Source organism: Chinchilla lanigera, unplaced genomic scaffold (genome assembly GCF_000276665.1).
Source record: "Chinchilla lanigera isolate Chin_1 unplaced genomic scaffold, ChiLan1.0 scaffold00059, whole genome shotgun sequence".
NCBI classification, from domain to species: domain Eukaryota; kingdom Metazoa; phylum Chordata; class Mammalia; order Rodentia; family Chinchillidae; genus Chinchilla; species Chinchilla lanigera.
The window spans coordinates 10,263,696-10,277,672 of NW_004955460.1; the positions used below are offsets into that span (position 1 = coordinate 10,263,696).

The 13,977-nt window shown below is 59.3% G+C and overlaps 3 protein-coding genes across 8 annotated transcripts in view; 2 read left to right on the top strand and 1 right to left on the bottom strand.

Annotated features, from left to right (window-relative positions):
• The window catches only part of Tnrc18 (trinucleotide repeat containing 18), a gene marked incomplete in the record, with an annotated part of 86,791 nt that extends 79,860 nt beyond the window's left edge, over positions 1-6,931 (bottom strand). For all 6 annotated transcript variants that reach the window (XM_013521124.1, XM_013521123.1, XM_013521120.1 and 3 more), the window contains 2 exon segments: positions 4,191-4,614; positions 6,542-6,931. In XM_013521124.1, coding sequence (XP_013376578.1) covers positions 4,191-4,377 — 187 coding nt within the window.
• On the top strand, positions 12-4,183 carry LOC102028504. Its single transcript, XM_005397836.1, has 2 exons — positions 12-3,315; positions 3,899-4,183. The coding sequence occupies exons 1-2, from the start codon at positions 2,695-2,697 to the stop codon at positions 3,980-3,982; spliced, it is 705 nt and encodes a 234-aa protein (XP_005397893.1). The 5' UTR covers positions 12-2,694; the 3' UTR covers positions 3,983-4,183.
• A 3,088-nt stretch (positions 6,932-10,019) lies between the features above and the next one.
• LOC102019576 lies at positions 10,020-12,388 on the top strand. The gene is made up of 4 exons (XM_013521115.1): positions 10,020-10,119; positions 10,660-10,703; positions 10,888-11,544; positions 11,818-12,388. Exons 1-4 carry the CDS (start codon positions 10,020-10,022, stop codon positions 11,956-11,958), a joined length of 942 nt encoding a protein of 313 aa, XP_013376569.1. The 3' UTR covers positions 11,959-12,388.
• The last annotated feature ends 1,589 nt before the right edge of the window (positions 12,389-13,977 follow it).

Below are 13,977 nucleotides of genomic sequence, written 5' to 3' on the forward strand. Positions count from 1 at the left end.
GTTCCTTTCCTTTCTGTTGGAAGTTGGGGCTGCCCGCCACTCCACTCGAGTGGCACCCCAAGGCCCAAACCCTTACCACCTCCACTCACCCTCTCTGGTCACCCTCACCCCAAAACAGCCTCTCCCCAACACCACAGAGGCATCCCACTTCCCTCCTTGTCTACCAGTCTCCGGCCAGCATCCCGCTGAGTTTTTCTTTAAATGCTTATTTTGGAATCACTTCAAATTTGAGGAAAAGTTTGAAATAGTACAGCAAACTGCCGTCGGATCTGCCTCAGGTCCCACGACAGAGGACAGCTTTCTCGGCCGGCAGTTTGCCGTTCTTTGACTTTATCTCTGTCTCCCGTACGTATATGCAAATTACAGCTACTCCTCTTGCTGGTCCCAAACCACTCCCAAGAGGCAGGAGTGGGTGCAGCGTCCCTTCCCTAAACGCCTCAGCATTCCGAGTCCCTAAAAACAACAGCGCCCTTACATAACCGAGGCAGCTATCAACTTCATGGAACATAATATTGATTCAATGCCATCCGCTAATCTACAGTCCATAGTCCAATTTCGTCAATTGCCCCCAGGATCTCCTTCACAGCACTTTCTTCCCGGATCCAAGATCTCATCAGGGCCAGTCCACTGCTTTGACCTGTTAAATTTTTTTAGTCTTTCCTCATCTGGAGTAACTCTCACCCTTCATTTGTCTTGCATACCATTGACAATTTCCGAGCCCAGGCCGGTTCTGTAAAACGCCCCTCCTTTTTCATTCTTCAGTGTAAAATTCCAAAACCTTATTACAGGCCCTCTGGGCCAGGTGGAATCCGCCTGCCCCAAACCTAACCACCCTACTCCCCACCCCCGTCCCCGCAGCCTGCTCTAGGCTCCAGCCTCGTCACCCTCACTGCACTTTCCACTCTTCACACACAAAAAGGATCGCTCCAGGCAGCCAGGAGGTCAGGCCCTCTGACCCCGCCCTCGCCCTCGGGCCAGGCCAGACCTGAGGCATTTTCTTGTCTGCAAGACCTGTGTCCCTATTCAGAAGAACTTCCTTCTCACATCTGCATATTCATTGCTCAGCTCCGCTGGCTAGAACGTGGGCTCCGAGAGGGGGAAAGACTTCTGTCTGGGTTACTGCCGCAGCCCTGGGTCCCTGGTCCTGCCTGGCACGCAGGAAGCGCTCAGAAATTATTTGCTAAGTAAATGTAAAAGTGAGGAAAGAAAATCGCTGGGTCTGGGACCTAAAGCACCAGAAGGCGGTGAGAGCCAGGGGCCGTGGAAGGCTTTCCAGATTCCAGAACCTTCCCCAGCCCGCCCTGCTGCCTCTAAGCAGAAAAGGAAGAGCCTGGCAAACCTCCCTTATCTTCACAATCCCATCGCCTCATCAGCCAATGCTGATTAATCTTTCTAAATCAATCCCAGTAGGCTGACAGGCTGGATTCCAGAGATGGAGCCACGGGTCCTGCAGAAGACCCGTGACACCCTATTGTCCACTAGCCGGGTCAAAGGGCAGCCCCCCCCATCCTGACCCTCGCCGGGGTGTGGGGGCAGGGAGAATAAATATCCAAGCACAAACTCTTGCTAATAGCTGAGAGTGCAATGCAGGAGGACTGAATGTGAGGCTTCCAACCCCAGAGCTGAGAACCCAACCTGCCAGGTGCTTGTCACTTACTGTCCCTGGGAACTGACCAGGCTGAGAACGCTTACTGCTCGGATTACATCAATACTCAAGGTTACTGGAAGGGAAAAACCACCCCGACTTTGAATCAAACCCATTCATTCCCGATTTCACCACCTCTACGAAGTGATCAAACCCTTAGCCAGATCCACAGCTCTGAGCATCTCCTCCAGGGCACCCCCATTCACAACAGATTTCCCCCCGAACCCATCCAGCGTTCCTGCCACCCTGAGCTTCCCCTAGAGCAGCCCTTCTGCGCCCAGCCTGCGGGACACACGGCCACCCAGCTGCAGACCTCTGTGGGGATCCAGCCCAGAAGAAACACCTTCTCACCCCTCACTGCCTGGCTCTGTAACCCCGGTGAATCGCTCAGCTTCTCCCAGCTTTTTGTACAAGAAATAAACAAGTAAGATGTAGCTGATAACGCTGGCAAGAGCTAAGAAGCTGACAACCAGAGAGGAATGGGGTGTGAGGAAGAGAAAATTTACAACCTGTACCCCACAAAGGAAACAGGGTGTGGGAAGTTCTGGACTGAGGAGTGTCTCATCTACCACCCCAAGCAGTAAAGGGGCTTGGGGGTGCAGCTCCCCACTCTTACCTAATGGGATTAGCAGCTGGCTGTGGCACAGGGCAGGGGTCCTGCGCTGATCTCCCTCCCTCAGCCGAGGTGAGCATGCGGGGCACCGAGAAGCAGGGTGGCAGCCTACTCTCCTTCCCCCAGGCCCAGCAAGGCTCAGGGCCCAGGGGTGGCCTTCCCGCCATTTCCTCCCCAACCTCTGCCACTGAGCGCGGAAAAATCGGGCAGCTGAGAGCTGGGGAGGCCCCGACCCAGGGCTCTGGCTGCCCCCAACTGGCCTCTCAAGGTCCAAGTCTCTACCTCTCTGTCTGCCAGTAACAGGAGCTATCTGGTGCGGCCAGGTTTCTTTGCGGGGGAGGGGGGTGCCACGGCAGGCACCCGCAGGGGCGCTCCCCGGCGCAGTGGCTCTTGACACTGCACTCCTGGGGACACTTTGGCTCCACCAGGTTCGGGAATGCACGGCAAGCTAAGGCCTAGCCAGCCAGAACCACACTGGGTTCCACTGCAGGACTGCAGGGCCCCTGCCACCGCCCCAGGCCGGAGAGAGTGGCCCAAAGAGCGCAAAGGACTCCGGCAAACGCACGAAGGAACCCTGTGGCCTCCGGGGGCGCGCACCAGCGCAGAGCCCTCACCAGCCTTGGTTCCAAGTTCGGGGGGTAGGGAGTCCGGCGCGGTCATGGGGAGAAAACCCTGGCCCTCGTCGGAACGTGACCCCCAGTTCCCAAGGGACCCCCCCACCCCCGCAGTGAACTCTGTGCGCCCCTCCCCCGCCCGGCGCCTCACAAAGGCCCTTTGTCCCGCTGAGCCCCCGCGACTCCGGTTCCTGAAAAGTTCCTGGAGAAAAATCAAAGACAGAGACAAAATCGCCGAGCGCAGCCGGGTCGACCAGGCGGGCAGGGAGGCGGCAACCGAGGGAGGCGGCAACTCCAGGCCCCGAGGGTGTTTTTCCTCCAAGACCCCAAGGACGGGGGTAGCGTTGGAGGGCACCCGGAGAAATCGCCAAACTCCTAAACTTCAGTTTGAAAGAAAAGGATTTTTCTCCCCTAACAAGGATGGCAGAACCCAAGGGCTGCCAGTAAGATGTGTCCCCGGGGGGGCCACGGGAAGGGCAGCCGGTCCCGCGTCCCCACTCCCGCCGGCCGCGGTGCCCTCCCGTGCGCTCCCGCCAAGCCCGGGCAGCCATCGCGGGAAATGGCGGAGGCCGCCAGGCCTCCTCGGACGCAGTTCCTCAGCCCCGCATTGGGTGTCGCCCCCACACACACACACCCCTGGTGTCCCCTCTGCCGCCAGCCCAGCTTATCCGCTCTCTGGGTGGCCTCTTTCCCCAGGACTGCGGTGCCAGTGGCTCAGTTTCAGCATCCACACGGCGTGCCCTTGCTCCAGACAGAAAACGGGGGTGGAGGGTCCCCGCCACACTCCCACTGGGGGATAAAGGGGTTCCTGAGGGCCGGCCAAAGGCCAGGGTGCCAGAGCTGGGATCGCCACCGTTTTCCCGGCTGTCTTCCCGAGTTCCGGAAACCATTCAGGTCCGGGTGGGCGAGGGTGGTATAACTGGGAACAGAACCCAAAGCCCACGGGCACCGGGCAGAGAATTTGACAACAAAATGATCCGAGCTCCAGGACACAGGGACTGTCTTATTTGTTCTTTTCTCGCCCAGAAATTTGCAAACTCCAGCCCAGACTTATCCGGGGATTGGAATTGGCCCTTGGTGACTCGATTTCGGCACACGGTTAGGCCTTAGGTCTCCACGCATAGGGAACCGCAGCCTAAAGCCTCTCCGTTGGAACCTCGGGACTGGCCTCTGTCCAGGACTCAGGATTAAGCCGCCCTGGAAGCCGAGTCTCACGGCACACGATGGACCCACCGGGGAGAGAGGATCCCAGCCTTCTTCCCGGACCTCCCTCCCCAAGATCCCCGGAAGGCAGGAGAGGCGGACGCGGGGCACTTACCCGGGTGCGGGTGGAGGTTGAGGCCGGCCATGTATTTTCCGGGCGGCAGCGGGCCGGGCAAGCCGGAGGCGGGCAAGCGTCCGGCAGTGGCCGCGTCCACGCGGTGGCTGTCCATGGCCAAGCCGGACAGCAGCGGCGGCGGGGGGCCATGCACGGACCGCTGGGGCCCGAAGTCTCGGCCATCCATCCTCCGAGGGAGTGCCACGGCCAGCCCCCCACCCGGCCCGCGGGCCTCACTCCGTGGGACCTAAAAGTTCAGCCTCGACGTAGTCCCAGAGTCCTCGGGTGGCGGGGGCTCCGTGGCATGCATGGCCGCGGCTTGCACTCGGTGGCGGGCCGCCCGAGGCCCGGGGGGCACGGCCAGCGGGCGGTGGAACCCCTCCGGGCGACCAGGCGGAGCTTCGGGAGGTGGCGCACACAACGTCTTGGCGGGGAGAGAGAAGGGCCACGGCAGAAGGGGGAAAAAAAAAAGGGGGGGGGGGAAGAAGAAAAAAAGAAAACAAGTTTCAGAAAGTAGCCTCGCCCTCGGGTCGGTAGCTGTAGATCTTGTGACCAGGAGTGAAACAGGGAGTAACCCTCTTTCCGCGAAAAGTTAAAATCCACGCTCTTTCCTTCTGGTGGCTTCAGTCTCCCGGGAGTCGGCTTGAACAGCGACTCGCGCGCGCTGCGCCCCAACCCCGACTCTGCCTTGGTGAAACTGGGAAAGGGCCACGGGAGCTGACCGCGCCCGGACAGTGTAAATACAAACCTCGAAGAGTGTTTTATTCCCGGCCGTCACATGCTATGAAGCCTTTCCATGAACGACTCGCAATATCTTCCTAAACACTGTCACTATCTTATCCGGAAAGTTTAATATTTAACCTTTTTGGGGGGCCTCTGCCTCCCTTTTCAGAGTTTGATTTTGGCAGAGCTGGCGCTGGGAACCACCGAAGGAGTGTTTGGTTTGGGGTTTTTTGGTGTTGTTTTGGGAGGGGGGAGGGTACAAAGCCGGTTTATTATTTTTAGAGACTCACAGCCCCCTCCGGCCACCCTTGTCCGGCAACCGGGAGTCGCAGTCTGAGTCCAGGGACCCCAGACGTGGCATTCTCCCCTGCGGACTGGAAAGAATCCTTCAAAAATGGCTTTGGTTTCATTTTCCAACGCCCAGGCTTGGGAATCTTGCGGCCGGAGGACCAGCGGCCTGGCGCAGGAGATTTGGGGGGGCGTCAGAGGGGAAGGAAGGGAATCAAGGATCAAGTCTTATCCTATTCCCCCACCCACCAAAAATAACCTACAAAGAGAACCTCGAAGCGCGGGCAGGACCCAGAGGGCGCCTCCCCAGTGAATGGGTAAATCACTCTGTAGTTCCAGTTTCAAGGTGCTTACTTAAAAGACTGGTCTTTCGCCGATTCCCGCGGGGAAAAGAGCGGGTCGTGGAGCCCACCCTTCCCTCGCTTTCCGTCGGCCCGCCCGCGGCAGCTCAGATTGATTCCCGGAGGTCAGGGAGCTCCTGGAGTCCCCGATCACGCCAAAACCACGGCTCTCGGGTGCTCTCCCCGACTCCGCACACAGTCCCCCCAGCTGGAGACCCCTTCAGCCGCAGACCCCCGCCCCCGCGGCCGCCTCCTCCAGCCTCCTCGTTAACTTTGCTAAAGGCGCCTATTTCACCGTGTTTTGGGTTTCAAACACCCGGTCTCCCTCCCTCCCTCCCTCGCATCAGGCTCTGGTTACCAGATCCGCGTTCACTTTGGAAAAATCTAAGGTCGCCACATCCGAGGATATATGTCTCAAAGAGGCGATGAGTTTCCCGTGATTTCTTTAAATGATGTTGCGGGCAGCTTTCTTTTTAAAAGCCAGCGACTCGGAGCATACCCAGGCACCCCAGTTTAGGGAAATCGGGGTGAAGTCCATCGCAACCCCCTGGCAATGGCAAAGAAGCTGGCGTGGCCATCTGCGGGCTCCACTGCGTTCTCCTTACTTTTCACCCCCTCTTAAATGCAGTTAAAATGGCTGAATTCTGGCTTTTAATTAAAAACAGCCTATAATCGAAAACGTCTCGGCGTCCCCGGCTCTCTCGCCGCCTTCCGGGAACCTAGCACGGAATCGACCTCCCTCGGCAGCGCCGGGCAGAGAAGCCTGGAGAGGGCTGGGGATCCGGGTGGGCGCCCGGGGAACAGTGGCGCGCCCCTACCTCTGGCGGGGCGCCCTCACCCCATGGTCCCTGGCCCCCGAGTGGATTCTAAATAGCCGGGCTGCTTCAGGGACCGCCTGCGCACCCTAAAGGGCAGGCGAGGTGGGGTGGTGGGGGGCGAGCTGCAGAAGTTTGGAGACCCTCGCGCCCAGCAGGGCCGACAGGCGGACCGGCGGCGTACCTGGCGCGGCAGGGCTCTCGGCTCCGGGCTCCGGCGACAGCGACTCCGGCGGCGGCCCCGGCTCCCGGCGCGGCTAGGCGCCCGTGCTGCCCGCCATCCCGCGGCCGCCGCTCCCCTCCGCCACCCGCAGCCGCTTCACACTTTTTGCCCGCCTTTCCTTTTTTTGGTAGAAAACCGCTCCCTGGGCCGAGCGCTCGGCGCGCCAACTCCTCCGCCCTCCCGCAGCCCGGCTCCCGCAGCCCCCGGAAAAGCCAGCTTTCCTCCCGCCGAGCTCCCCGCTTTTTAATAAAATCCAGGTAGCGCCGGTTTAAAGAATCCCAAATCTCCATATACAGCCCGGGATTGGAAAAGGTACATTACACAACCCCCCTTTCAAGTTCCTCTCGCTGGATCTAAAAAAAAAAAAAAAAAAAAAAAGCCAGCGGAGGGGGGCAAGAAGGGGGCTGGGGGAGGGGAGCACTCACAAGCTAAGAAACACGCATTGTTCCCGGGCGCCCGCCCCCCCAGGGCCGGCCCTCGGCCGCTGCGCATTGGCCGCGCGCGCCGCCCATCACGCGCATGTAAACACCTTGGCCCTCAGCCATTCCTATAAAACCAATTACGGACCTCGGGGCTCCAGCAGTTTCCAGGCTCCCCTCGGCGGGGCTGAATGATCAAAACTGGTGGTGAGAATTTTTCCGGACCGTTTCTAGGCAGCCCTCCCCCTCCACCAGCTCGGGAGGCCCCCCTTCCTCCTTCTCCTCCCTTTTCCTCCCCCCTCCTCCTCCAGCGTCTGGGCTGAGTGATCAAAATAGAGGAAGATGGTTGTCGCCGCAATCCAGGGCTTTGCAAGGCGCGGTTTAATGGGCCGCCTGTCAGCTTCCTGCTCGCTGGAGGAGGTGACAAGCCGAGCGAGCCGGGAAGGGCCTGGGGCCTGACGGGCTGCACCCTGCACCCGCGCCCCTGCCCGCCACCTCCCCTGGGGTGCGCCTCCAGAGCGCGCGGGGGAGACGCCAAAACAGACAAGGGCTGCTTTTTTCTTTTTCATTTTTTCTTCCTTTTAAAACAAAGCGGCGATTCATTCCCTCTCCCCCAGCAGCGTCTTCGGGTGGGATGGGGCAGGCGAGAAGGCCGTTTTCCTTTCCCCGGCCTCGAGTCCCTCCCTGAAACGCGGCGTCAGATGGTTACTGATTAATATTTTGGAGAGGCCTTGGCGGCGGGCAGCGGGTGAGTCTAATCTTCTAAAAGGGGTTCCTATAGAAACGCGGGCCCAGGGCGCCCCCACCTCCGCCCCGGCCGGGGGTGCGGCGCTTCGCACAGTGCGCCCCTCCCCAAAGCCCTCTTGGCGTGGGCGCCCCCTCTCCTTCCCCCTCCCCCCAAAAAAATCAGAGCAGAAAAAAGGATTAGATCGGCTGAGCGCGAGCTGAATCCCTCTCGATTCTGACATTTCAGCCTATTAGCATTTCTCCACGGGGCCTTCTGAAACCTATTAAAGTGTAATATTAAAAACCTCGTGGCTGGGGACCTCTCTCGCCTTCTATCCACCGCGCCCCCTCCAGGGAGGGCGAGACGGGGAAAAAAAATTGTTGAGCTCAGAGGAAGCAGCAGCCAAACCCAAAAGTGCTTGGCTGGCCATGGCGGCCGGGGGGCGGGGGGAGCCACAATCCCCAGACTTTGTACTTTTATTTTGCGCTTTCAGCAAAATCCGTTCTGGGTTGAGTCGCCGGGAGCTGCCCGCGGCAGACCTACCTGTCTAGGGGCGCTGGAAACGCGAACTCCGCTGGAGAGAGAGTCGTAGGAACCCCGCACCCGCCTCCCCGCAACCCCACAGGCTCCCAAGCCCAGCTGGGCATTACCTACCCTCAAAGGAAAGCTTTGGAGGGGCAGAAATCCTTGCCGATCCTGCCTCTGAGAGCAACTGTGGTGACAGGTTTTTAATTAAGAGAAGCCTGCACTTTCGCCCTGTGCTGCGGAATCAGCGTTTTCGCATTTCTATTTTTTTAAAACCCATCTTTAAGGCAACTTTTCTAGAGGGAGAAAAAATGAGCTAGTTAGCGCCCCATTCGTTCTATTTTCTTTTCTCCACTTTTAGAAAAAAAAGAGGGGGGAGGGTTCGAAAGCGAACTGGGGGTGTCTAATTTAATTCCAGGATAAATTTGAGGAAAAAAGTTCGGCCTCTTGAGGGCAGTTTCAAGTTGCCCTTCCTGGAGCCTCCTGCGTTGGTTTCTAGGCTGCCCTCCTTGGGAAGCTGGAGCTCCGCGGGGGGAGGAGAGAGGAGGGAGAAGGAGAAAGGAACGAAAATAGCCGGAGCCGAGGGGAACGAGAGCGGTGACTGCGCCCGGAGCTCGGCTCGCACGTCTCAGTGGCGGCCCGGGCGGCGGGAGGCACCCGGTGCAGTCCCCGGGACGACCAGGAGCAAAGACGGAGAGGAGAGGGGGGTTAGAGAAAGGAGGTATTGTGTCTGTGTGCCTTAAGGGAGGGGAAGGCTGCAGAAGTAAAGTGCAGTGTGGGGCTGCGCGGGGCTGCTAAAGCCGACTCCGGCTAAGGGGTTGGGGCGCCATGCGCCCTACAATCTTATCCAGAGGCCTTTGTGGATTCCCAGGAAACCCTTCCGCGCCCGAGTCGCTAACGCTTCCTCCACCCCCATCGCCCTCCAGTACTCAACTCAGACCTTGATCTCTCATTCTCACTCCCTTATCCCGCCTGGGATCTGGAATTTTTTTTAATATAGCTTAAGAAAAAATATGTATTGTGAGTGAGAGAGTCGGGTGGGGATATAATACAAAAGGCTTGCGGGGTGGAAAAAAACAAAGGCCTATTTTTATAAATGTTTAATGTTTTCACCCCTGGATGCTCCAAGACACCATAATTGTGACGGCGGGGTATGTGTGCCATAAATCATTTAGTTGCTAATAAAAATTCTGCCTGTTTGCCCTGGATTTGCCAATGGCGTTTGCATTTTTCAAGTGTGCGCCTCGTCGCGTGGCAAACCAAGCCGGCATTTCATTAGGGCCGCGGTTGGGGAGGATGAGGCCCCCTCCCCGCCGGAATGTGTGCGCCCCAGCCCCCTCGCGCCCGCACCCGCGATCTGCCACGCGGCCCCCCAGCTACCACCAGGCGTAGAGCCTGGAGACGGGGCGACTCCAGGGCCCCTGCCGCGGGACCAGGCACAGGGGACAGAGCGTGCTCGCCCTGCTCCTTCCGGGGCTGCGGCGTGCGTGGGGCGCAGGAGAGCCCCTCCGCGGAGCTGCGTTCTATGTGCGCTGGTCTTTGCCCCTCCCAGGCCGCACACCCCGCTGCCCCGCAGTGGCCGCGTAAACATTCCGGGAGCCATCTTGGGGCGTGGAACGGATCCCAAGAGGTGTAGAGACTGCAGCTACAGTTCCTTGGAAAACCCCTGCCATCATAGGGGAGCTTCTGGGACACCCCTAGCCAGGCCTCAGGGTCCAGGAGAACACGGTCTGCGCCCTAGCCGGCCACAGTGCGCGCCTTTCGCGGAATGGGTGGCCACCGCACGGGTCCAGCCGCCATCTTCCGCGCCCCACACCCTCCACCCCCTCATGCTTGTTTACCGGGCCAGTCCAAAACCGTGTTGACCAGTGGGTGTGTGGATGTGTTTTGTACTGACTGGGCGGAAAATCAGCCGGGGGTGGGGACCTCCACGCAGTCTCAAGCTGCAATTCCCGGAGAACCCACCCCGGCCGGCCTGCCCGGCCCGGCGCGCCTATCCGCGGCCAGCCCGATTAGCTTTAGCTGGGGTCTTTGTGTGCGTGCCCAGGCGTCCGCTCTCAAGATGCAATCTGGCGGCCAAAATTCTCCCCCTTTATTATAAAGCCAAAGGACAGGCCAACCTTGAGCCCGCTGTGTCCCCTGCCGCGCCTTTGTCACTGTGTCCCCTGCCGGGCCTTTGTCGGCACTGCACGCGGTGAGTGTGGGCAGGTCCGATTCCCGGACCCCGAGCTTGTCTCAGTTCTGCCCAATGCAAGGTTGAACCCGGTTCTTCCAGAACCCTGGTGTTGCTGGCCGCGTGGTACATCCTCCCCGTTTCCTCACCCGGGGAAGCGGGGAACAGCACAATTCTTTCCACGGCTCGGACCTCCAAGTCCCCTCATCGGTTGCCTGGAACCGCCTTTCCCCAGGGCTCGGGAAGGACGGGAACCCCCAAACTACACCAGCAACTACGGTAGTAAGGGGGATGCCAAGCAAGCATGACCAGCTCCGGAGGCCTTGGCCAGTTCTTCTAGGCTCGAGTTTCCGCTGGTCCTAGGTCGGGCAACCTGGGAGCTCCCGGCCGGGCGCCGCTAAAACCCGGAGAGGCCGCACCCAGGGCAGCTACCCTCACTGCAACTGGACCAGCCAGGCTGTAGTTCTGCCAGCCCAGCAGAGAGCCACGCAGACTCGCCAGGAAGGTTGGGGACGCGGCGCGGCGCCAGCTCTCCGCAGCCACCAGGGCTCTGGTGCACAGCGAGCAGAGCCCGGGCCGTAGCGCCAGGCCGGGCCACGGAGGATCCCGAGTCCTCTCGCCCCGCCTCCGACCCTGGCCTCTTCCTCCGGCCCGGGTTGGGTCTTCCACTCCACTGTTTGGCTCGGAGAGGACGAGAGAGGTGCTCAGTGCGCAGGGGACCGACGCGGCCATAAATCTCCGTGCCAGCCCTCCTTCAGCTGCTCACTGGCGAGTGTTCCAGCCTGGCCTTGCATCCCCAGCCCACCGGGGCACCCTGCTCTCCCGGTCACTGTGCAGGGAATCAAGCCAGGAAGTCCCTGTGCACCAAAGAGAGGGAATCGCCTTGCCCAGTCGGTACCATCACCAGCCTTCCCCACGAGTGCCAGACCCAGAGGCGGCCGCGGGCTCACCGATCACCGCCTTGGGTAGGGGTACGCGTGGGCTGGTGACTTCCTCCCAGGAAGGCCTGCTGAGGCTTGGATGGGTGTGCAGCGGCTATGGCACCACCGAGGGGCGATTGAAGGTTGGGAACAGTGGCTTCTCCGCGGGCTCCTCAGCGGGTCACCTTCATGGACCCAACGTTAGTCCCGAGCCCTTGGAGCCCTCTGGGCTCGCGCTTGCCACGGGATCTTGGCTTGGGGACCCTTGTTTGTCCTTTTTTTTTTTTTTTTTTTTTTTGACCTTTGTAGTCCCATCCCCTTGGCGCAGATAAGCGAACCACTGGGAAAACGAGAATCAGTCGTGGGCAGGTTGGGGCCGTGGTCTTTCTACCCTAACGATCGGAAGGAGGTTGTTGGGAGGCTTTTCAGTAATAACGACTAATGTTATGGGCATTGTCTGTCCTTTTTGCCAGAGGGGCGCGCAAATCTCTCTGCTGGTCCTTACATCAGCCGAGCAAGTGGAACGCTCAATGGGGACCAACCACGACAAAAGGGGCCTTGGGATACTGTTTGGAGACAGTTGCGGAGGAGGGGTGACATTCACCCCTTCTTAGTTGCCTCCCAAAACCTCACACGGTGCCAGTGACACAACCCCGAACGGTGGATGACAGAGGAGGCCGGGTGCAGGGCCTTTTGAAAAGCAGGCTCCGAGTCAGCTCTCACCGAAGGAACTCCATCCAGCTCCCTCCTCAAATTTCTAAAAGCACAGTTGGAGGCGCGGAGGGCATCCGGCGGCCGGGCGCGCAGGAATTTGCACGCTGGCCCCAGCGACGCTTCGGGAGCTCAGAGGCTGCCCAGCCACATTCCGGCGAGCCGCCCCAGCGAGGCCCCAGCCCAGGAAGCGGCTCAGAAAACAAAGCACTGCGGTCTCAGCCCAAGGTTAAAGTCCACCGCGAGCGCCTTCCCCCCACCCCCAATCTGAGAGCGATAGCGTTTCTCCAAATAAACCGCCAATAAATCAGCTCCCCGGCCGAGCCAGCTGAAGAGCTCTGGTGACCTTGGGGAATACTTCCTGCCTGCCAGACCCATCCGAGGACAGACGTGGGGGAGGGGGCCAATGTCAGCCCGATCCCTCCACCCCCTGCGAGAGGCGGAAGAGGGGTGGGCCAAGGGCATTTGTGGGTGTTTATTATGCTATGCGCGCCCAGAGAGGATGGGGGAGTTTTGGAGCGAGTGGTACTGCGGTTGTTCGGGGACCTCAGTGCCCGGTTGTGAGGGGGTTTGTGATACTGGAGGCTGCTCTGGAAAGGCTGGCCACTCAAGGCCTGCAGAACCACACTGTGCTAGCCCTTGGGACCAAGCCCTGAACACCCAGGGCCTCTTTAGGGGCCCAGGGTCTTTGTCTGGGTGTGACAGGGTGTGTTCTGCTGCGAGCTTGTGTGGGGTGTGACTAATGGTATTTATGGATGTCAGTGCGGGGGTGACTAATGGAGGCTTGGCAGCACGTGCTTTGGGGGAGGGGCACTGCACCCAAGTGGGGAGCGGGCGTCCCAGGAGGAGGCTGCTGGGTCTGAGAAGCCCCGTCCCCTCCCCCACTGGCTCCCAGCTTTGTCTGGGGCCCTGCACATCCCTGGCAGGCCAGTGCACAGGGCCTTCAGAGTGCATCCCTCCGCCAGCCCTCCCCAGAGGCGCCCTCAGGCCTCCCACCTCTCAGACCCACATGGTTGGTGCCTCCGGATCCTGGCCTTCCCTTCCTCCTTACAGCTTGAAAACTCCCTATGCACACATTGCACATTGCCGACGAGTCCCGGCAGGCTCAGACAGCCCTGGGATGTAGGTACCATTCTACACATTCAGTGGCTGAGACGCCTTCAGGGCAGGAAGGAAAAGTGACAGACTCACAGGGCTAAGAAGCGGGCAGCTTGGCCAGGCAGAGTGCTGGGGAGACGTGGAGCCCCTGCACAAGGCCTTGTCTTGTTGATGTTGCGGTTTTTTGTTTTGTTTTTTATTTTCACAGTGCTAGGAATGGAACCAAGGGCCTCATACATACTAAGCATGCACACTGCCACTGAGCTGCAGCCCTTAAAAGTAAATGAGGGGCTGGGGATTTAGCTCAGCGCCAAAGTGCGTGCCTGGCAAGCGCAGGGTCCTGAGTTCGATTCCTGATACTGAAAGAAAAAACAAAAAAAAATAAATGATGCCAGCCAGGCGTGGTGGTGCATGTCTGTAACCCCAGCACTCAGGAGGATTGTTGAGAGTTCGAGACCAGCCTGGGCTGGCCAGTTCAGCCAGCCTGAACTGCATAGCCAGACCCTGTCTCAAAAAGACAAAAAAAAAAAAAAAAAGTAAATGATGCCAGGTGTGATGGTACACTTACTGTAATCCCAGCAGATGGGAGGCTGAGGCAGGAGGATTGCAAGTTTGAACCCAGCCTAGGCAGTTTAGCAAGGCCCTATCTCAGAATAAAAAATGGGTGGGGGATGTAGCTCAGTCCGAAGATCCTGGGGGTCAATCCCCAATGCCACCAAATAAAAAGGTAAATAACCCACCCACACTAACACAATTCACCACCCCGGTTTTATTCCTTCAGCCAATCTTCCCTGTGGTCTTCTGGGGACTCTCCTGCCTGTAAC

Excerpts from the sequence above, each read along its gene's own strand:
- LOC102028504 (XM_005397836.1), top strand. The coding sequence starts at position 2,695 with ATGCACGGCAAGCTAAGGCCTAGCCAGCCAGAACCACACTGGGTTCCA. Across the intron at positions 3,316-3,898 it reads GCAGAACCCAAGGGCTGCCA|AAATTTGCAAACTCCAGCCC; the intron begins GTAAGATGTGTC and ends TTTCTCGCCCAG.
- LOC102019576 (XM_013521115.1), top strand. The coding sequence starts at position 10,020 with ATGGGTGGCCACCGCACGGGTCCAGCCGCCATCTTCCGCGCCCCACAC. Across the intron at positions 10,120-10,659 it reads GTCCAAAACCGTGTTGACCA|GGCTCGGGAAGGACGGGAAC; the intron begins GTGGGTGTGTGG and ends GCCTTTCCCCAG. Across the intron at positions 11,545-11,817 it reads GTCACCTTCATGGACCCAAC|AGGGGCGCGCAAATCTCTCT; the intron begins GTTAGTCCCGAG and ends CCTTTTTGCCAG.